General features: G+C 51.0%; 1 protein-coding gene across 1 annotated transcript in view; it reads left to right on the top strand.

Annotated features, from left to right (window-relative positions):
• Nucleotides 1-23,133, top strand: part of LOC138559946 (atrial natriuretic peptide receptor 1-like) — a 556,750-nt gene that overhangs the window by 311,658 nt on the left and 221,959 nt on the right. The window contains exons 9-10 of the mRNA XM_069642743.1: nt 740-892; nt 22,563-22,661. Coding sequence (XP_069498844.1) covers nt 740-892; nt 22,563-22,661 — 252 coding nt within the window. The remainder of the gene's footprint in view (nt 1-739; nt 893-22,562; nt 22,662-23,133) is intronic.

Consider the following 23,133-nt stretch of genomic DNA (forward strand, 5'->3'; position numbering starts at 1 on the left):
AAAGATGGAAGCAGTCATGTGACAGTACAGACGTATCGCTTTCAGATGACTCCTATCAAGGAGACAGTGAACAATCTGAAGGAGAGTAACACTGCGGAGGAGAACGGTAATCCGCCCAAGACCTCCCTTGCCCCAGAAGGCCTCAACGAAGCCGCATAAAACCACACCGGCTAATTGAGGAGATGGGGTGAAAGCGCAGGTGATGCTGTACACTAAAAAGTGTGGAGATGTCACGTTGTGAGATGACCAACTTTGCCTCTCCCACATATTTGTGTGGGCGACCTCCAGTTCAGGCCAAGTTACTGGAGAGGGACGTTGGGCTAGGGAGGGGCGGGACGAGGGGGGTCCCGTGGGTTCTGCAGTTAGCTGTTATGTTGTGAAGAAATAAAGACATTCCACAGTACTCTCTGTTTCGGTGTTTTAATGGCCTAGTCAAGGCCTGCCTGGTGACGAGTCCTGCTGAGCCCCGTGCATAGTCTGTACTGCGGGTTCCACAGGTGTGATGTGCTAAATATCAGTTTATTCCATTCAAGTTAACCTTGTACTACAGGTACAAGAACCCTGCATTTGTTAAATTAATTCCCAGGGCTGGGAAATGTGTGTCCTACTGACAAAGAGTCAATTGGTCACCCTAAGCAATCAACCATTACTTGAGCTAATGTTCTATTGTCAGTAAACGTGCTTCCTTTCCTTATTTGAGCATGTCTCTACCACCATCCAATGTCTGTTCTCTTTATAGATATGGTGGTTTCCGGTGTGCCCAACGAAAATGGAATAAATCACGTGGCAGAGATTTCCAGCATGGCCCTGGATCTAGTAGCAGTCTGTTACACCTTCAAGATTCCACATATTCCCGACGTTCAGCTCAGGATCCGCGCAGGCATCCATTCTGGTAATTATTCTCCTGCTGTTGCAGCTAAATTTTGCAAACAAATGTAAATAAAGATGCTTCATATGTTTTCAGCGAGCTCCCGGTCCACAAGATAAGTGGTATGGGGCCATCCAACCGTGGCGAGAGTTTCTCCAAAATGTACTATGCACATTGAATATTATATGGGGAAAAAACCTTCTGCAATGCTTGCCACTCTCTCAGCCCTGTATCCTGGCTCGTTTTCTAATCCTCTCTCTTATTGTGCTGTGTTTACCCTTTAGACTCTGATGTGTATTTTGCTCTTTCATCCTCCTAAATGTAAGCTTCAATTACTTTTCTTTTAAAGACCATTGAAACTTCAGGAATTGATATGAATGTAATGGAAATATGTGCTACCTAATAACAGTAGCAGTATTGTCTATGTCATCGATATGTTGTGAGGAGCGTTCTTTTTTGCACTAGATGAAACACCGACGATAATTATATGAAATATGTGAGCAGCCTACCTAATCCGCCCATGCTGAAGCCTTTTCCAGATTCTTTGCAATGCAACGTCCTTCTCTAGATGTGTGTATGGTCCTCTGGGTATATGCTGCATGCTGGAACTCACCAGAGGAGAGGAGCAATCTATCGTCATAGTAGCCCAAATTTCAAATTAAGCTAAAAGTGATTTAAATCACACTGCTTTATTCCTTTGCCGTAAAGAACTCTGACACCTTGATTCGCCTGAGTAAGGACCGTGTACGAACGATAGTAAATTAAACAAATGTGGGCTGTCTATATGTTCTAAAAGTCGTTTACATGTCTACTATATACTTGTACCTAGAGGATATCTCACATCAGAGGGAAAATGACTAAGTAGAGAAGAGGGCAAGGGGAGGGCAGTGCCGCCATGTACTGTCAGGAAAAAAAATATGTGAATTTGTGATTTTAAAGCCAATCAACACTCTGCCTCGGTGCTCTCAATGAATGAATTCATATATTCTATTGCTTATCTAGTGATACCTGACAACAGTTTTAGAGCACTGGTTCCTGTCAGTGGCCCCTCAATTCCCCATTGTCTTGCAATAACCTTATGATGCCAAAATGTACTACATTATCCCAAATGTAAGGTTCATCCGTCAGCTGTTATGACTGTTTCAGCAATGTGAAAGGATCTCACCTTGAAGTCGGTGCGCTATAGCCTACCGTGGATTGTCATATGTTTTCTTCTTAGAAATGCCTCACAGGGTTGTGCCACATGCCCCAAAGAGTTTTACCATGGCTGATCAGCTCTTGCCCCGGGTACTGGGATTTACCCAGTTAAACACAGAGAGAAACTGCCAATACTTAGAAGATCTACTGCGCATTAAACTCACGCTGCTCAGGTAAATGTAGGTACATGTGTTGCAAGCCAATAAGGACATGCAAATCTGCATTGTTATTTAAAGCGCCGTTGCGCATGCTGTTATTTTATGTTATTTTATGATGGTTTTTCAGTGCAGTGCATCAAGTCCATGGAAACTAACCTCTTGCTGAAAGCTGATGCCCATAATGTAGTCTCTGTAGTATATGTGAACAGGTTGTGGCATTTACCTAATTATAAAACGCCATCACAAGAGTATTCCATGGTGGGATAGCGAGAGCAGAGGAGGAGGGTTGGTGTGGAGGTGCACACATTTGCCCCATGCCTGATGGTTATGTACAAAAACATCTAGTGACTAGCTCCCTGCAGTGTGATTGAGTACCATTACACTGCTGACGAGCTTCTAGGAAAAGACGCCCCACCAAGGCTTCCAGTGACGCGAGGTGTCTGGCGACTGAAGCCTTCCTGCGCACATCGTTGTGGAGGGAGGAAGGACATCGTGCCATTGGAGAGGCTAATTTGCACCCTCCACAATAAAGCAGCAGGTGGGAGGACAGCACATGACACATCTGTCCGTCATAGCAGAACTGCACCTAGAAAAAAAAGACGGGCACAAGGTGCTGGAGCGCTGCCACAGAATCAAACGTAGGAAGTCACATGCTAGAAAAAGAACCCTAAAGAATGGAAGTGAAGGATGACTATTAGCAACGAGAACAAATCATAATGGTACAGTGTCCGGTACTACTATAAGCAGCCGCAATAAAAAAAAAAAGATTTAATAGTACAAAGGTAACAAAGTCACATGATTAACATTAATAAATAAAACCAAGGAAAAGTTAAAAAAAAGTAACTAGCGAAAAACAAAAAAATTAACAAATAAACTAGAATACACAAGTGCACCAATAAATACAACCTCATGCACAGTGTGCCACCACGAAATATCTTAATTTCCACACAAGGAGAGCTTCCAGTTCACTGGAAACGATGGAGAAAAGGGTTTGAGCAATGTGTTCAAACGGCTAATGGGGCAAATTATGCTACAGAAAGAAAGAAATCCCTGTTATTACACTGTTTGGGGACAGTAGGACAAGAACAATTTGAAAATTTGCCACAGCTAAACCGAGCAGAAGCACAGGCATTAAATGAAAAAGTTGTGCAAATATTACAACAAAACGTAAGCATTATGGGGGTAATTCATAGATTTCAGCGCAGAGGCAGCACACGCGAGCAGCGCAGAGAGGGATCGTGCGCCAGCGTGCGACAGCCGTGTGCGCTAAACAGCATTCTGGCGCACCGCATATTCATGGAATTCCCAAGGCAAACAGAGCCCTGGCGCAGAGAACATCCCGCAGCGCCAGTTACGCCCCCAAGAATGCCCCTTGTGCAAAGGAAAAGTCATCAAAATCCCCAGTCCAGCACAAAGGGCTGCGCTAACCCTGGACCAGTTTACAGGGCCGCTACACAGCAAACGCCGAGCGGAGAACGTGTATTCCTCGGATGCGCTGGAATTATCACACGCGGTAGCGCCTGTGCGAGCAGGGTACGTGTATTACTGGGGTTCGCGGGGAGTTTCACACACGGTAGGGCCTGTGCGAGCGGGGTACGTGTATTACTTGGGTTCGCAGGGAGTTTCACACGCAATTCGGCCTGTGCGAGCAGGCTACGTGTATTTGGGGGTATGCGGGGAGTTTCACACACAGTAGGCCCTGTGCGAGCGGGGTACATGTATTTTGGGGGTGCGCGGGAAGTTTCACACGCGATTGGCCCTGCGCAAGTGGGGTACGTGTATTTCGGGGGTGCGCAGGAAGTTTCACACGCGATTGGCCCTGTGCGTGCCGGGTACGTGTATTGCGAGGGTGCGTGGGAAGTTTCACACGCGATTGGCCCTGTGCGAGCGGGGTACGTGTATTTCTGGGCTGCGCAGGAAGTTTCACACGTGATTGGCCCTGTGCGAGTGGGGTACGTGTATTTCGGGGGTGCGCGAGAAGTTTCACACGCGTTTGGCCCTGTGCGGGCAGGGTACCTGTATTTCGGGGGTGCGCGGGAAGTTTCACATGCAATTTCGCTGTCAAAGCGGGGTACGTGTATCCAGTGGGGTGCGCGGGGAGTCCCATACGTGAATTGGGGCAGTGTTGGTTCTTCCAAGTGTGTCCTCTACCGCCTCCACGGGCCCTGCAGGCAGCCCACACCACAGGGGACTACCCTGCACCCCTGGTCATGTCCCGCAGGCAGCCCATCCACCATGGGCATGCCCCCCAGCCAGGCCACATGTCACCTTCCACTAGTGATCACCAACTCATGTCCCCCTGCACCCCCACCCTGCAGCAGTGAGGGGCATCTGCCAGCAGGCCGCCACTCATGTCCCACTCATTTCCCCCTGCACCCCCATCCCCCAGCAGTGAGGGACACCTGCCAGCAGGCCCCCACTCATGTCCCCCTGCACCCCACCCCCCAGCAGTGAGGGGCACCTGCCAGCAGGCCCCCACTCATGTCCCCCTGCACCCCCACCCCCCAGCAGTGAGGGACACCTGCCAGCAGGCCCCCACTCATGTCCCCCTGCACCCCCACCCCCCAGCAGTGAGGGGCACCTGCCAGCAGACCCCAATTCATGTCCCTGTCATGTCCCCCTGCACACACACCACCCAGCAGTGAGGGGCACCTGCCAGCAGGCCCCCACTCATGTCCCACTCATGTCCCTATGCACCCCCACCCCCCAGCAGTGAGGGACACCTGCCAGCAGGCCCCCATTCATGTCCCACACATGTCCCCCTGCACCCCCACCCCCCAGCAGTGAGGGGCACCTACCAGCAGGCCCCACTCATGTCCCCCTGCAGCCCCACCCCCCAGCACTGAGGGGCACCTACTAGCAGGCCCCCACTCATGTCCCCCTGCACCCCCACCCCCCAGCAGTGAGGGGCACCTGCCAGCAGGCCCCCACTCATGTCAGACTCATGTCCCCCTGCACCCCCACCCCCCAGCAGTGAGGGGCACCTGCCAGCAGGCCCCCATTCATGTCCCACTCATGTCCCCCTGCACCCCCAACCCCCAGCCGTGAGGGACACCTGCCAGCAGGCCCCCACTCATGTTCCCCTGCACCCCCACCCCCCAGCAGTGAGGGGCACCTTGCAGCAGGCCCCCACTCATGTCCCCCTGCACCTCCACCCCCCAGCAGTGAGGTGCACCTGCCAGCAGGCCACCACTCATGTCCCACTCATGTCCCCTTGCACCCCCACCCCCCAGCAGTGAGGGGCACCTGCCAGCAGGCCCCCACTCATGTCCGCCTGCACCCCCATCCCCCAGCAGTGAGGGGCACCTGCCAGCAGGCCCCCATTCATGTCCCACCCATGTCCCCTGCACCCCCACCCCCAGCAGTGAGGGGCACATGCCAGCAGGCCCCCATTCATGTCCCACTCATGTCCCCCTGCACCCCCACCCCCTCAGCAGTGAGGGGCACCTGCCAGCAGACCCCCATTCATGTCCCTCTCATGTCCCCCTGCACCCCCACCCCCCAGCATTGAGGGGCACCTGCCAGCAGGCCCCCACTCATGTCCCACTCATGTCCCACTCATGTCCCCCTGCACCCCCACCACCCAGCAGTGAGGGACACCTGCCAGCAGGCCCCCCACTCATGTCCCCCTGCACCTCCACCACCCAGCAGTGAGGGGCACCTGCCAGCAGACCCCCATTCATGTCCTTCTCATGTCCCCCTGCACCCCACCCCCCAGCAGTGAGGGGCACCTGCCAGCAGGCCCCCACTCATGTCCCACTCATGTTACTAAGCACCCCACCCCCCAACAGTGAGGGACACCTGCCAGCAGGCCCCCATTCATGTCCCACTCATGTCCCCCTGCACCCCCACCCCCCAGCAGTGAGGGGCACCTGCCAGCAGGCCCCCACTCATGTCCCCCTGCAGCCCCACCCCCCAGCAGTGAGGGGCACCTACCAGCAGGGCCCCACTCATGTCCCTCTGCACCCCCACCCCCCAGCAGTGAGGGGCACCTGCCAGCAGGTCCCCACTCATGTCCCCCTGGACCCCCACCCCCCAGCAGTGAGGGGCACCTGCCAGCAGGGCCCCACTCATGTACCACTCAGGTCCCACCGCACCCCCACCCCCCAGCAGTGAAGGGCACCTGCCAGCAGGCCCCCATTCATGTCCCACTCATGTCCCCCTGCAACCCCACCCCCCAGAAGTGAGGGACACCTGCCAGCAGGCCCCCATTCATGTCCCACTCATGTCCCCCTGCACCCCCACCCCCAGCAGTGAGGGGCACCTGCCAGCAGGCCCCCACTCATGTCCCACTCATGTCCCCCTGCACCCCCACCCCCAGCAGTGAGGGACACCTGCCAGCAAGCCCCCACTCATGTCCCCCCCATACATGACATAAAGATGCACAATCATGGCCCACTTCTACACCAAAATACCACAGCATGCCACCCCAGTCTTGAGATGCAATGATTTCCCAATCCACCACACACTGACATGCCTGTCTCAAGACACAAACCAAAAGTTAACTATGTACATCAACACATGTCCGTCATACACACACACTGGTTGGCATTGATTGCGTAAACCCACATCTTCACATGCATGAACCCAATGATCGAATCACACACATGGAAGTAAAATATCAAAATGTATTATGGACAAAAATAAAGCAATGAAATGAAAGCATACAAAAATAGCAAACATGAAATGAAAAGCATGTCCAAAAGATGAGTAAATGAAAAGTTTAACCAATCCAAAGAAATCCAAAAAAAAAAATAGTCCAAACTCTCCCTCCACCAAAGCAAATCTAAAGGAAACGTCAAAAGAAAAATCCATTAATCCATGGTGAAATCCAAAGAAAAAGTTCTAATTAATCCATTGTCCAACTATGTACAATCCATTGTCAAAAAGAAAAATCCATTAATCCATGTTCAAATCCAAATGAAAAGTTCAAATACATCCATTGTCCAAATATGTACAATCCATTGTCAAGGGTCCATGAGCCCAACCAAAGAAATGAAACCTACCTAAGAAACTACCTAAGAAAAAAACTATATACAAATGTGTGGGGCATAGTCCAATCACCCCAAATCAAAGGAAAATGAAAATGAAACCTAACACTAAAAACTATTTACAATGACAGCGGGCTAGTCCGACGGCTCACTTTTCGATGTCCCGGGCCAGGGCATCATCGAACTCCCGCTCAATGTCTTGGAGGCGGTCCTTTTCTATGGCCCCGAGGGTTAGCAGGGACGATGACATGTTGACCTCCATCTCCCTGCGAATTGCCTCGAGGCACTCGGCCCGCCTCAGTGCCCTCCGCATGGAGTTCTCCGCCCTGACCTTTGTGAGCCGTGCCTCTTCCGCCGGTTGCCGCTCCGCATCTATGGCGTGGCCCAACCGCTGCCACATGGAAGACACTTGTAATTCTGGGTCCTCCTGCCCTCTGGCCGATGCCTGCCCCTCCCATGTCGATGGCCCGAGCCATCATGGCTCCCACCTTGTTGCTGCTGCTGCTGTGCCTGTGCCTGTGCTCCTGCTCTTGCTGCCTGCACGTCCTCCTCTGGCTGGAGTGCAGTTGTCGTGGTGGCCACCCCTGCTGGACGTCCGACTCCCGACTGTGACAAGGATGTGTCCCCCACCAGCCTGGCCGCTGGGTCAGAGGCAGCTTCACAGGGTACCCAGGTGATACATGGGTGGAAAGATGGCATGGAGGATGACTGGCACTAGGGTGTTCAGGTGAGGAGGGGGTCGGAACAAGGTCCAGCAAATGGAGGAATCCAGCCCTGGTGACCAGTCCCAGTAGGTCAACGCGGTCAATGAGGCATTTGAGATGACGTGCAGTGTCTTCACGAAAACACTGCAGGTCACCTCGCATGCCCCATTGACGCAACGCCATCCCATTCAGGACAGGCTCAACCCGGTCCCGGATAGCCATGTCCGCAGGGAGAGGAAGGCCAGTTGTTGTAAGCGGATCCCCTCCCTGAAATTTGGTCTGGACGTAGGCATCCCTGCTGGTGCGGGATAATGCAATCACAGGATCGGGGACAGGATTACACACAGGCACCTCCGTGGTGGCCTGTGCTGCCTCCTGTCCCTGCCCCTACACTGCACCACTAGCACCAGTGGAATCCCCACCTCCAGACCCCGTGTGTGTCCCTTTCACGGCCTTGTCCTCCACCAAACCCCCCACCAACCTGGATGACTCCATGCCATCTTCCTCCGTCTGACCCTGTGGGGTCTCAGCTGCCCCTTCCGCTGCCGACGAGTCCACCTCCAACCTCCGCCTCTTGGACCTACCCTCGGCTACTGCGGCCTTAGACGCGGCACCAGACTCCTCACTTCCCGACAAGATTGCAACCAGGGAGGGGAGCCGGGCCTTGCGTCTCCGGCTGGTGGTGCGATCCCTGCCGCTCTGCTCGACAGCACCCTTTCCGCCCTTTTCATCAGTTGACGCTGCAGACAGGGAGAGATAGAACACAGGCATCAGGGCACTGGACAACGGACTGATACACACGTGCCAGTTGTACATGAGTGTCAGTGTCAAACTTCAGACATGGCATCACACTCCCCAACACACGTCATTTCAACTCAGACACATGAGCAATTCAACAGCATTATTCCACCAGCCAGCACCATCCATACATAAACAACAGCACGAGCAGCCGAAGGTCAGCCTGATGTCACATGAAACACGGGGAGTGCACAACACATGCACACAGGCCACCACACTTACATGCATGTGTACATCTCCACCAACTGTCGCAGTGATAAGATCGCCATCCATGTCACATTTGCCATTCAGCCTTCTACATGTCAGTGTCACATGCATCCATGTTGCATCACAGTTGCACACTTGTCAAATACACACACATGCACATGTACACAGTGCAGATACATGCAGCTGGAACCACCATCCATGTGTGACACCACAACCATGCGAACGTACATACACAGTAATTCAAACATGTGTGCTCCCACACCTGCATTTGGCCTGCATGCTTACCAACACATACACCATCCATGTGTCTCACACATGAGAGGACTCACATGTGTCAGCCTCACGGCCATGTACATACACATCCATACATGACCCTACAAAAACACATGTGCAACCTGCACACTACTGGCACACCACAACACGCACAGCGTCCAATCAGTATGCATGTACACTTACCGCTCGACTCCAGACGGGTCTGCCTCTCAAGGACCTGGACGTGGAGCGCTGGGCGTGTGCGTTCCAGGACCCTCATTTGGTGGTCCGACAGGTGGCCCCGGCACCCCTTGGCATCCGCTGCCTTCAAGAGGCGCTGGGCCTTGTCGAGGGTCCTGGACCTGAAGTCCTCCCAGCGCTTCCGGACATGTTTGATGTCGCGGACTGCCACCTCCTCCTCATTGATGGCAGTCACGATGTCCATCCAGATCCTGGTCCGTCCTTCATTGTCGGCGCGCGAACTTCCAAAGAGGGCATCATACTGCCCCAGGACTTGCTCCACCAGGACACCAACTTCCCTGGCACTGAAGCTGGTGGCCCTCTGCCTCTCTGGCTGGGGGTTGCCAGTGGTGTCAGATGGTGTTGTGCCCGACATGGCAACCCCAGAGGCAGGTGTGGGTGGGCAACTGGGTCCTGGGGCTGGGCTGTGGAGCGATGGTATCCCAGTCGGGAATCTTCAGTTCCAGCAGGGGTGGTCACATCAACTGCACCCCTGGCTGACGTGCAGGCAGCAAATAGCAGGGCATGTGGGCAGCAGATGGCAGGTGGGAGCGTTGTCAGGGCTCTGGGGGGCAGGAAAATGGCCTTTAGGGCAGGAGTGTGGTCTTCTGTGTGTATTCGCATGGCCAGCTTGATACGGAGTGATTTGGCACGTGAATAAATTGCACATCAGCGTGTAATTCGAAGAAAGGCCCTTAGCGCGTAAGCACATCAGTGACATTAGGCGTGTAGGCGTTGCCCACACCACGGATGCATAGTGAATTAGCACGTGAGAAAACTGCATGTCACCGTGCTATTGGAGGAAAGGGCCTTAGCGCGGAAGCGACGTTTCACGTGTGGGCTGGCTTAAAAGGTACGAGTATCACGCTATTTCCTTGTACATGCTTTTTGTGGAGAGCGAGTGGGTGTATCTTGTACTTCTTGTTGGTTCACACGCGATTACTTCACAACGTTTCCAGTTCGTACTCCCTGTTTCCTCAGACTGCGTTCTTTTCTTCTTTTGGCGGGGGTGTTGCCTACGCGCACACGCCTGTCTTTTTCACATTCTTTTTCAAGGCAGACAGTGAGTCGCGCATGTATTTTCCAACTGTGGTTGCCCCCGTGTGTCGCGTACCCCTTCAGAGGACATTGTAGGCTGCGTGCAACACGCATATGCTTATTTTTGTGTTTCTGGGTGTCACAGCGTAGTGCAGGTTTATTTTTCCAAGCACGTGGACTACCAGGGGTTGCGTGCAGGTGTGCTTTTGTTTTTGGGGTGCCTGTGCGTTGCGTGACCCGTCATCTTCCCCCAGGGGTCACATACAGCCTTGCTAGAGCACTAGGGTACGAATTCCATCTAGTACCCTACCCCTTTCACCCCAATTGCCCAGGACAATTGTTTACTGCAATTCCCATACGCACAACAACATCAGTGCCATGGTTGGGAGGCGACCAAGCAGTAAGGGAGGCAAAGGTGGCCGACCTCCAAAAGGTGGGCGTGGTGGGCGCGGTAGGGGTTGTGGCCAGGATTTGCAGGGTGCCCCTAGACCCCGGGTGTGGAGAACCAATCAGGGACACCCATGCCCCCCCCAATGGTTGTGGGAAACGTAGCTGACGCCATCCCAGCTCAGCCCTTGTTGGACCGGCCCATTTTGGCACCTGAACCAGCACAGGATGAATCCCAGGCTGACTTCCAGGTTAGCAAGTCTAAGCCACGTGTGGCGGTGCAAGTGTCATCTGCTGGCCCAAATAGGCAGGGTGGGGAGGCTGCAGGGGAAGCTGCAGCTCTATCCACCCCAGCTCTGAGTCTCCCAGCCGGGACAGTGTCGCTCCAGGTCCATCAAACCAACGTTGGCCCTGCCAACGTCACCCTGCAGCCAATGCCTGCACCAAGACATATGGTCATTTTGCATTCGCACACTTCTAGTACCCATTCCACCTGCGGATCTGCCCCTACTGACCAGAGCAGCCAAACCCACTCAGGATCCGCATCACCTTTGAAAAAGAAGAAGAAGGGTGCTCTGGCACTACAGGCTGAGACCCCAGACACGGCTACACACTCTGGCACGTCAAGGAAGCCTAGCTTTAATGACTCCGAACTTGATGCACTTGTGGCCTATGTGTCGGCACATAGCCGCGAAATGGTGGTGACTGCAGGGTGCAAGACCACACCTGGTCAACGTAGGGCACACTGGCAGACCATCGCGGACCACATTAGTGCCCTTCACTTTGTGAGGTGCACAGCTGATGATTGCTACAAGCGGTGGAATGACCTGAAATGCAGAGCAAAGAACAAGCTGGCCTCAAATCATGCCTCTACTCTGGTGACTGGCGGTGGGTCTCCACCAGAGGACAACCAACTCACTGAACATGAGTCTGTTGCTGGAACCTTCGTCACAGAGGAACAGATCCAAGGCGTGGGAGACCTACCAGATTACGACGCATTGTCCGGTGAGTGCCCATGCATGTGTGTGTAATCCATGTGTATGTTGTTTGGGTGACGGGTTCTGATTGAGTGCCAGGTGAGGGTGTGTACTCCTGAGTGGTATGGGTCACTCATGTGATTCCTCCAAAACATTCACCGGCCTTGGATTTGGGTATGACAGTATCCCTTCTGCCCACAGTAGCCAATTAGCGCCACATTACTTCAGTTGCCCTTGAACTGTCATCTTGCTACATCATTGTTCTGAATTTTTCAGTGTTCATTCAGGCTGATTGTTTCAATTCTCCCATTTTTGCAACACATTTTTCAGCCCTAATGCCACATATGTGACATGCTTCTGTCATTGATTACACCCCACATTGGCCCACATTTGTTGCCTTGTTATGTGAATGATTAGACCATTCAGGCTGATTGAGTATTGGCCTGCTCACATTAATATTTGGGGCCTGTTTGAATGTGGAACATGATAGTTGTTTCCTGTCATGTTGAAGTGACCAACCATTGATGTGTACATCTGCCTGCAATCACTGCATTATTGTACATGTAATGCTCACCTGATTCCCACGGAGGCGCTGATCGCGACTGGGCTGCTATCGTTTCTTCAATTGAGAAGCGTAGAGCTCGGACGACTCTCAGGACTGGGCTTCCTCTTATCGAATGTCTGACTTGCAGGGTAAGTTTTCTGCAGGTGGAAGAAAAAGGGTTAATCACCGTTTGATGGGATTCCTTCTCCCACCAATCGCCAGTTTCTCCCACAGCCTAGCTTTCTACTTGTCTCGGGGAGCTCTCACCTTAGGCGTATAAATGCTGAGCTCTCCATCCTGCGTCTGGTGCAGGGGTGCATGGATTCCAGTTACGTCACTGGATGAGTTCAGTGTTGAGGCTCAAGTCTTTTGCGGCCTTAGTTGTGGCACTGGTGCTGGGATGCCGAAGAGCGATGCCGCCGTTACTGCACGAGCGGATGCCTGTAAGTATACTGCAGTCTTTAGGCTTTAAAAGATGGGCACCTCAATAATGTCCCTTTTCCTTTGTTTCAGGCCTTGGGATGCTGTGGTCGTAGTTTTCCGTTGCCGCTGCACGTGCCGATGCACGTAAGTATAATGTTTGTTGACCGCTTTTAATGGCACCTCTAATAATGTCCTTTTTCTAGTTTTCAGGTGCCGGGATGCTGCGGGCTTTATATCCGTTGCCACTGCACGTGCCGATGCACGTAAGTATAATGATCGTTGGCCGCTTTTAATGGCACCTCTAATAATGTCCTTTTTCTAGTTTTCAGGTGCCGGGATGCTGCGGTTGATGCGGCCGCTTCTGCGCGTGCAAAAACTGGTAAGTTAAGATGAAAGCGACTGCCTTCACCCGAACCCCTTTTTAATTATGTCCTTTGCCTTTCAGGTGCAGAGAAGCTGCCGAAGAGAAGACCGCGGTTAGCTCCGTTGCAATCACGGATGGATCAGGTAAGCGGGCGCGGCTGCGAGCGAGTTGCACTTTTCTAACCTTATGTTTATTCTTTGCAGGTTTTGCCGGTGACCTGATTCCGGGATCTGGTAAGTATTGTTCTGTGTCTTTCTTCATCCACAGGTTGCTGCGCGGAAGCTGAAGATGACTCTGGACCTGGAATGCAGGAGCCGACTCGGTGAGCGTCCTGCTGCTGCTGCAGAATAACGCGAAGCACGTGTTTTCCATCGGGCGTGGTTTAAATAGCAGAGAAGTGCTTCCAGTGTGTGTTCTTCCACCGGTTCCACCCAGGTAAGAAAAGAGTTCCTGAATGGAGGGAATAGTTCCTCCCAGCCCTGATGGCTGGGGACTTCAACTAGACTGGATTGTTCTGGGTAAATATGCAGCATGGTCTGTCTAAGGTAAGTCCACCCAAGCATTATTACACTGTTTATCAATATGAGCCCGGCGCCTATGGCGCCAGGACTGAAACCCTTCATGAGGCTGGCGCCAAAGGCGCCAGGACACGGTCCAAAGGGCCCCTGTAGGGGTCTGCTGGGTCCAGAGTAGTGGAAGACGGGTCTGCCTCTGAGGGCGCTGGGCCAGTCCTGGCCCCTCGGGAGTAGCGCCCATGACAGTACACTGGATGTGTTGCAGTGTGTGGCACATGCGTATTTTGTCACACTATTTAGCATTTTTCATCTCATCACGTCCATCTCACATGGATGGGTGACAGTACTCATTCACTGACATATGGCTGTACTTGTCAAATGTACCATGGCTAGGCTACATGCCATCTGTGTTCTGGCATGTGTCATGTATGTGTATTGGACATGCCACTCACAGGCTAATGTGTGATGCCAGTGCTACCCAGCATGTAGCAAATGTGTTGCTTTTCCATCTTGGTGTCCTCAGTGTCTGCTTTTTGCCTCCCCTTCCAACTCATTGACAGTGCATGCAGGCCAGGGTTATTGTCATGTGGGACATGTGTAAATCATGTACTGGATCTCTGGCTTGTCAGGCCTATGTGTGTGCTATGGTGCTCACGCCTGTTTCCATTTGTTGTCTTTCATGTTTTTGCAGGTGATGATGCACTTGATGCTGTTGAGGTTGAGGACATAGTGCAGACCCAGGAGGAATCTCAGGCACGACCGGGCACCAGTGGAGGACGTGGTGTGGTGATGGGTGAAAACCCAATCTTATTGCAGACCATACTGTCCAGGGGTGTCTCTGGATGCACCTCCCCAGACCTCTATGATTCAGGTGCTGAATCGGATGATGAGACTTATGTGCTGTCGCAGGTGAGTGTTTCTGGCAGGGATTCTGTTCTGTCCAACCCACATGCACCAGGGGAGAACCCTCTATGGGGATGTCAGTGTTGGTAACTCCGCCTTTGGCGGTTACAGATGCAGGGTCACACTCCACAACATCTGATCCTGTTCCTGGGCCAGCAGATCAGAGGGGGAATGCAGTCCTGCAGCCTCAGGCAGTGCCGGCACAGCAAGGTGCAGATCGCCTTGCCCCAAACAGGTGTGGTGCCCGCCAACGCGGTGGCCGTGCACCACCAGGCAATACTGTATGGGAAAACTCCATGTACGGTATAGCAGCACAACAGGGAGCATCAGTTGAAATGATGGCTCAGGCAATGGAGAGGGTGGCCACTTCCATTCTCCCCCCTGAAAGGCAGATGGAGCAACAACAGCAGGCAACAGACTCCATTTGCCAATCGCACAGGGAAGACATGTTGACGTCCAACAGGGACCGATGGGTGGCACTGGAGACTCTGCGGGAAGCCATTTCTGTAGAGTCACAGGGCCACAGGAAAGCCCTGAGGTTAGAACTCCAGTTCCTCAGGCAGACTCTAAGTGAACTTGAGGCTTCCCGAAATTTAAGGTCAGAACAGCAGCTGGAGCAGCTCACACGTTCGCTCTCAGCTGAGCTGCAGGCAACTCGGGAGGAGATCCGAGCATCACGCGAGGCCATGCATGCAGAAATGCAGGCAACCCGTGAGGTGCTGCATTGGGATCTCTGCACTATCATCCTCCAGAATCAGACCTTCAACACCTGCATGCTTGCTGCCATGGAGGACCATACCAGGGCTTTGTGTGGGCTGCCTCCCATAGCACCACCACCTCCTGATGCAGAAGCAGAGGATGAAGAGAGCGACAGCAGCAGTTCTCCCACAATAGCGTAGCCATGCAGGCCATGAGCCCATGGAGTTATTTTTTTTTTTGCAGGTGGGTGTTGGTGTGCAACCTGTCCTCGAACCTCCTGGGTGGCCTCCCCCCCCGGACCCCCACATGGCCATTTTCTTTTATTTATTATTATTTTTTTTACAGTGTGTTGCCTTGTGTGGCTCCCGTGGGCATCCACTGTGTATTCCAGCTGGCAGCTGGGAACATGCAGGCTTGTCCTGTGTTTGGGTTAGATGCTTGGGTTCCTGACACACATACCCCTCCTGCTTCCCTTTCCATGGGCTTGCAAAGGGTGTGACCAAGTGACAGTGACTTACACAGTGACATTGAGCTCCCATGAGCTGTGTGAGCAGTCTGTAGTCAAAACTGTGTGTACATCCCTAGTGGGGATTGTTGTTGTATTGAACACTGCATGATGTATTGATATGTGCTTGTGCATCCATGTCTTCCTCCTTATTCACAGGTACCTTCTTCATGTCTTCAAAAGGCTGTCTCCTTTGCGGATGCAGTTCATGTTGTATGCAGTACACTGACACATTTGCCTGACGTCAACACACTGCAGTTGGAAGGGGTGGATGTGCTGGCTTATTCAGGTTTTAAAACCTACACTACTTTGATTTGGTACTGTCATATTTTGGCAATGTTTCATCCTGTGTTGCTGTATTATGTTGCTGGTAAGTATTTGGTTGTGTGTGCTGTTTGTTATTGATTACTGGGAGCATATTGTATGTGGCCTGTTTCCATTTGGGAAAGTGCACTGTGTGACACTTGTGTCATGTGTTGTGCATTCCTTTGTTTGCTTTCACATTGCATGACATGCCATGGTGTGTTGGGTAGCAGAGATGGGAAGGGGTTGGGTGACATGGTGCTGTTTTCATGTTCTATTTTGCAAGGGGGTAGTAATTCATTCAGCATAAATGTGTGTCTTTTTGTGACACAGCATTGTTTGTCTTTAGGTAGGTAGTGATGCACACAATGTAACACTTCCAGGTGACCAATCTCAGGCTGGTACGGTTGTGACAGTTGACTGTCCCTTGTGTCATCATCATTGATTGTCAGCTGGTATGTACCAGGGCTGTGTGCACTCCACAGGGGTGTGATTTTTGGTGAAGTAATTAGCCACCAGCTGTGTACGGGCTGCCTCACCACGTGCCCTTTCCCCTCCCATGCGCAGCAGCCGTGCATGTGGCTGGGGATGTTGGGGCACCACCATGTCCACCGGCAGGCCCCAGCGGGTTGCAACGTTGTGCAGGACACATGCTGCCACTATGATCCTGCACACTACTGGGGGCGCGTATAGCAGCTGCCCACCAGAGCGGTCAAGAGAGCGAAAGCGTGACTTGAGCACTCCGAATGTGCGCTCCACTATGCCCCGGGTTGCAATATGGGGTGTGTTGTATCTTACCTCGGGTGGTGTTCTGGGGTTCCGAATTGGCGTCATCAGGTGGGTGCTCAGAGGGTAGGCACTGTCCCCTGGGGAGGTGATGATGGGTATCATTAGTGGGGTTGTGACATTACTCAGTATCTGACATGCATGCATGTGCAGAGGCATTTATACTCACCAAGCAGCCATGTATCGCCATGCTGCCCAGCTTCTAGGTCCCGGTTTAGGGTTGACATTCTGTAAATGAAACTGTCATGGATGGACCCTGGATAGTTGGCATATACTGAAGTGATGATTCCCTTGGCATCACATACTACCTGAACGTTGATGGAATGCCAGTGCTTGCAGTTTCTATAGATGTGCTCAGTTGCCCTGGGAGGACGTAGAGCCACATGGGTGCAATCAATGGCACCTAGCACTTTGGGGAGGTGTTCCACCCCGTAAAAATCCTGGATGGCAGACTGCCTTTCTGCAGGTGTTCTGGGCAGGTACATGTGCCTGCGGACTGATGGGCGTGCGGTCATGATGGCCAACACCTGGTGTAGGCAGCGTGACTGCGTGGCCTGTGACACCCCCCCCACTATGGCACTTGCCCGCTGAAATGAACCAGTGGCCAAGACGTGCAGTACATTGAGCACCTTTTCCAAGGGGCTCAGTGCTTGGGAGCACAGGGTGGGTGATGTGAGGTCATCCTCCCACTCACTCACCAGGTCGAGTATTATGTGAGGTGGAAACCTGTCCCTCCCATACACCTGGTCATCAGGCATCCCAAAAAGGCTGGTGCTGGGTGTAAAAATTGTGGCCCTGACTATCCTCCTTCTCCTGCGGTGTATCACGACCACTGCTGCGAGGAACGGTATATTCATCGTAGCGTCTGAGCTTCTTTGTTGTTTGTGTGCACGTTTTATGCTGGGCGGGTCCGCGTACGCCTGCTTCCTGCTGGCGTACGTGATTCCGGATTAGCGCATCTTATTTGGTGCACACATTTCCCCTTTTCGATTCCATGAATACGTGTTGTAGGCGCGCGTGTGGGCGTTCCACACATTTGCCTCCTGTACTTCCCCCGTAACGCCCACATTTTCACGCGTTGTTCCCCATTCCGCGTGTTACGCCCCATGTTCCGCCTACTTTTGTTGTGTGTGCCGCGCTATGTGCGCTTTTGCTGTGTGCGTAGCGCACGCCGTTTGATGACGTGTGCGCCCACGTGCGCCACGCAGGATTTTGGTGCACATTCCAGTATTTACACGCGCATGGATTCCATGAATCGATGTGCGCAGCTTTCGCACGCTTGCACTGCGATTTTCGCACTTGCGCTGCGGTTCACACGCTTGCGCAGAGATTTTCGGTGCATATTAATTCCATGAATCAGCCTGTATACTGGAACAGTACCACTTTGGGAACAGGATAAAAGAAGAAAGGGAGTCTGTAGAATAATAGGACACAGCTTTAAAGGGCTTAGTGCCTCTGAGCAAATTTGGTGCGAATTTAGAAGAGCACCTAAGAGACCAGTTCCTGCTGGAATGCACTATGGTCAAAAGAAAACTTGTAGCTAGAAGAACTGTTAAGTGGCAAGGAAGTAGAACACACCAGTTTACCAGTTTATGCATCGATGAGTTTGTACACAGATCAAGTATGGGTCACAGAAATCAGGATCTACTCCCATCTTGAAATGTCTATACCATAGAAGGCAAACCAACAAAAGAAAAACTGATTTGAAGTAGAAAAATGTCTGCAAAGAAAGAGCAGACAAAGAGGACAAGAGAGGATGCTTCAGCCCATTCCACTTATCAACCAGCGAACCATAACCAGAGGTGAAAGTGATATGACCCCTGGTAAACTGCATAGAAAAGCTGTGCAAAGAATTATTGTTTGGAATTGAAGATATGAAGTTGGAATCTGCTATGAGAATGTATCCCATGACTTCAGTCATTGTGGAAGAGGATACAGACACGGAGAAGCCAATGGCAGCCATATTAGCTCAACGACAATCCATAAAAATGATAATAGAGGCAGGAGCAAAATATACACTCATGCAGATAAAAATGTTCAGGAAAATGTTTAAGAACAAAGTGGCTCTTAACAAAATAGATATCAATCCTGTAGGTTATGGAGGCGAGCATATGGCACTCATGGTTCTGGGCTGAACAAAGATTCAAAGATTGCAAAGGAAAGGTGTGCATTTCATGAAAAGGGGCTGTTCCACTTCTCAGTTGGTCACACCAGAAGGGAATGGGAATACAACTAGATCCCAATACAGAGGGATCTGTTTCTACATGCAAATGTGACAGGCAAATAAAACAGGATAGTCATGATATTTTGAATGTCTTAAAGGATTTGTGCACCAAATAAGACTACTGGCAGGCTCGACACTAGTTGTCCAGAAAGACAGAAATATACCAATTGCTATATGGGAAGAAGTGAAAAAGAACTACTAATCATGGAGACAACCATATCGAAGGTGCCCCCACACCGAAATGGTGGAAGGATGTCCCTGCACACACCATTGGACATCGAAGAACTAACTATAAATGAAATCGGCCAAGGGCAGAGTGACGTCATGAAAGAAAGACATGAAGACGCGCTGAAACAATATGCACATACTTAAAGGATAAAGATGTAACTGGAGTGATAAGAAAACCATGTAATCGAAGGCGAAGAAATCATGTGCACCAAAGAAATAAGTGAGGAGAGAGGAAGTGAATTTACATACGCAGAAACCCGCAGACATATAGAAGCTTGCTGCAGAAGAAAACATAACGCGGATAAAACGGCATGGTGGAAAGATGGACGTCGGACCCATGGCAACAGCGCGGCTGCAGCATGGGTTGTCTTTCGTGCGTGACGTCAGAGCACACAGGATACGAGCAATGAGCACCAGTCGCATGCCCGCTGCCCTTTGGTGCACGGCCCGTGCTGGAAGACCCGGTGGGTCTGCGCATGTTAAGGTAAGGAGTACTATTACGCTCCGGGGTGGCATTGGGAACATGATATCAGGGACAGGCCACTTGAAGCCAACTTTACTTCGTCCCGCTCACGGCTTCCCCAAGTGGGATATAGCAGCCATGGTAAATGAACACAGCTATCTGTTTTTACTGGCAAGGTGTTCATTTACAGGAAGCCAAATAATTGCTAAAGGTTGCTGTGTCAATAATCACAGTTTATACTGGCTCGACGAGGGCACCCGTGATTTCCTTCACGTGCAGAAAGACTGAAGTATGTTAATGTTAATGTTAAAGGTATTTATATAGCGCGGTCACCAACGGAGTTGGTCTCCAGGCGCTCATATATCTCATTAAGAAACCAGAAGGCAAACCACGCGGTAATTTTCCCAACCCTTCATTATTGACCGACCCTTCACGGTTACAGCAAAGAAAACCAAGACCACGCCGCTTGCCAATCCATACGCCTTCCTTCCGTTCCGCAGAGCGCATGAACGTTTATGCAATTCTTGAAAAATGTAAAATTGCAAACTATTCATAGGACTCGCTCACCTGCTTCCCAACTGCAAGGGAATGGGGTGGCCGTGGTGTCACGCACGAAAAACAGTTGACAAAGCTATGAGTTATTTACTGCCAGGTAGTTGAGGTATTCAAGATGTAATTTATTCAGAATTCCGGTGAAGGCGGGAAATGGCTCTCAAGGGGACACTTTCAGATGCCGCTCCTTGGACACATCACATAGTTGTAAATAAAAAAATATTTCATACATCATCGTGTGCTACATACGTATTTGCGCATTCTCATGTTGTCTGCGGAGACAAGGTGTCAAGGTATCACTAAAGATTGTTAACTATAAATGCCTTATTTTCGCTCATGCTGGAGCCTTGCCGCCTGCATTAAGGCACCACGCCGTTTGCTACGTTAATGGAACAATGCAGAGGTGCTTCTAATTGATATTCAGATATTGTACCAGTCATGGCTGATCAATACAGCTACTGATATTTATATTTATCAGAGACTTGTATGTTGAGGACAGAGTCCGTCAAGAAAGAAATGGGAGTGGTGGCTGCATGTCAGGTCCCAGATTTAACCCGAGGCCGTGTAAATGGAAACTTGCGAGGAAGATTTCACTTAAACAGAATCGTTTGAAAATGTTTAAATCTGGCGCATTTTAATGGTGCTGAAACATGAATGTTCAGTACTGGGGTTTTGCGCCCTTGGGAATAATTTGCGAACACTTATCAACACTGCAGTTTTTTCTAGACAATTAGGTGCTGTTTGGTTATTTGCCCACCCTTTGACTGCTCATGGCCATGCTAATCCCTATGGCCATTCCCACCCATTTCCAACCCCTCGCTGCCAGCACAACACCTCTGCATGTGAACTCTTTGAGCTTGCTTTAATTAAGCCTTACCATCAAATTTTGAACTTGAAGTGCCTACCAGTGTTTTTTCAGAGCAGTCTTCTGAGAATGAATTACTTAATTGGAGTTGTAAACCTGGTACTGGTGAGCTGGCGAGCTCTGCTGAGCGTTTCACGGAATGGGCAGTTGTTCGGTGCAGCACGAGCGGCAAGGCAGGTTTTTGTAGTGCAGGGGCCCAGCAGAAGGCTTTGTGCTAATTACAGATTCAACTACTGTGGACAAGGCACCTACGTAAAGGTCACTTCCGGTAAAAGCGGGTCAGATAGCACAGCGAGAAGAGCGCTCGCTTTGACATTCGTGCAGAGCCTTCCAACGTAGGTTCGAATCCCGACAGAGCCAAACTCAGCCTTTCATCCTTCGAGGTCGATAAATGACAGTGGAGTAACTTTGCTGAAAATGTTGGGGGGGACATGACATCTGAAGAAAAGGTGCCCTAGTCAAATGAATGGGGACAAAATGGTATGCCATGAAAGTTGGGGGGGGACAAACACCCCGGTCCCCCCCTAAAATTACGCACATGATAAATGAGCACCACACACCCACACACCGTGGGTAATAATAAGAAGCGCTCAGTTGCCTGAGGGTTCATAGAGTTATATAAATGCTAAATTATTAAAAGCGTTATGCCCACACCTGACACCAAAATCTGGTTATTGTACAAGGGTGGGATGTTAAAACATGGTGCTTCACCCTGCACCCTTTTTTCTTCACATGCCTTACCCCACTGTACCCCCTCTATTCCTGCATCCAGATTACCCCCACCCACTATCCCCTCTCATCCGACCTCTCACGCTCTCTTTATTTCTTACCCACTCGCTGTGACCCTTTCTTGCTCATATTTCCTCTTGCTCATCATCTATGGCACCCTCTACCAATAGCTTCCTCTCCTGCACTATTCCCCTTCTCGTTCTGCAACCCCTTATCATATCCTTCTTTAAAACTTTGCACTCTTCTCCTTGCACACGAGTGCCTATAAATACAACACGCAAACTCAGTAAACGCCACAACTATTGGCATTGCCAATGCTTGTTTTGAATTGAAGCCATTCCGTAATGGTTTCTTTTTAAAATAAAAGTTTGGGAACAGTAAAACGTAATAAAAAAAGTAGAGGAGCACCTCTGCCAACTGCTCCTGCCCACTTCAACCACTGGTTCTGGTCCTTCCTATTAGTGGAGATCAACTAATCAGAAGTGCGCAGTTAACAATGAATATCGCAGCAGTAAGCACGTGCATTGAAGCATATGGGAAAAAGAAACAGCTTGAGTGGAACAAAACACCGGCCATAAAACAGAGTGTTCGGTTATGCATATTTTTTGACGCAATGTGTTTTTTTTCCCTTCTATTTTCAAGGCCCTGTGGTCGCGGGAGTTGTTGGAACGAAAATGCCCCGGTACTGCCTGTTTGGAGACACAGTGAACACGGCCTCCAGGATGGAGTCAACGAGTGAAGGTAAACAGCAAAGCAGTTGGTCGTGCACCACTGAGTGAAGCATGCAGGGTCTGCTTTAGCCAGAGGGAGGGCTGAGTTCCACAAATAAAAGCAAGCTCCAGCATTATTCCCCAATGAGGCCTCCTCGTGAAACAGCAGCAGCAGTGTTATTCTGTTGCAAGATTTTCAGCACTGTGCTCAGGCCCATCACAGTAATAACTAACAGTAGGTACTATATCGCAGAATAGAGTTGCATCGCTACCACAGATGTATATATTGTTCATTTACCTTTGTTTGGTAGTATGTTGCTTGCTGCCGTCAGAGAGAAAGCACGCATTGGCAATGTCAAATGTTTGGGCTTTTGTGGGCATCTAATAGCAGTGCCTGCAAAATGCCTACTACTTTACACACATGGTCAATCAATGGGTGGGCAGATAACCAAACACCTACAAGCTTTGTGTCGTCTCCAACATATGGTACTTACACAATCCGA

This window comes from Ambystoma mexicanum, chromosome 1q (assembly GCF_040938575.1).
Source record: "Ambystoma mexicanum isolate Mex_15411 chromosome 1q, UKY_AmexF1_1, whole genome shotgun sequence".
Taxonomy (NCBI): domain Eukaryota; kingdom Metazoa; phylum Chordata; class Amphibia; order Caudata; family Ambystomatidae; genus Ambystoma; species Ambystoma mexicanum.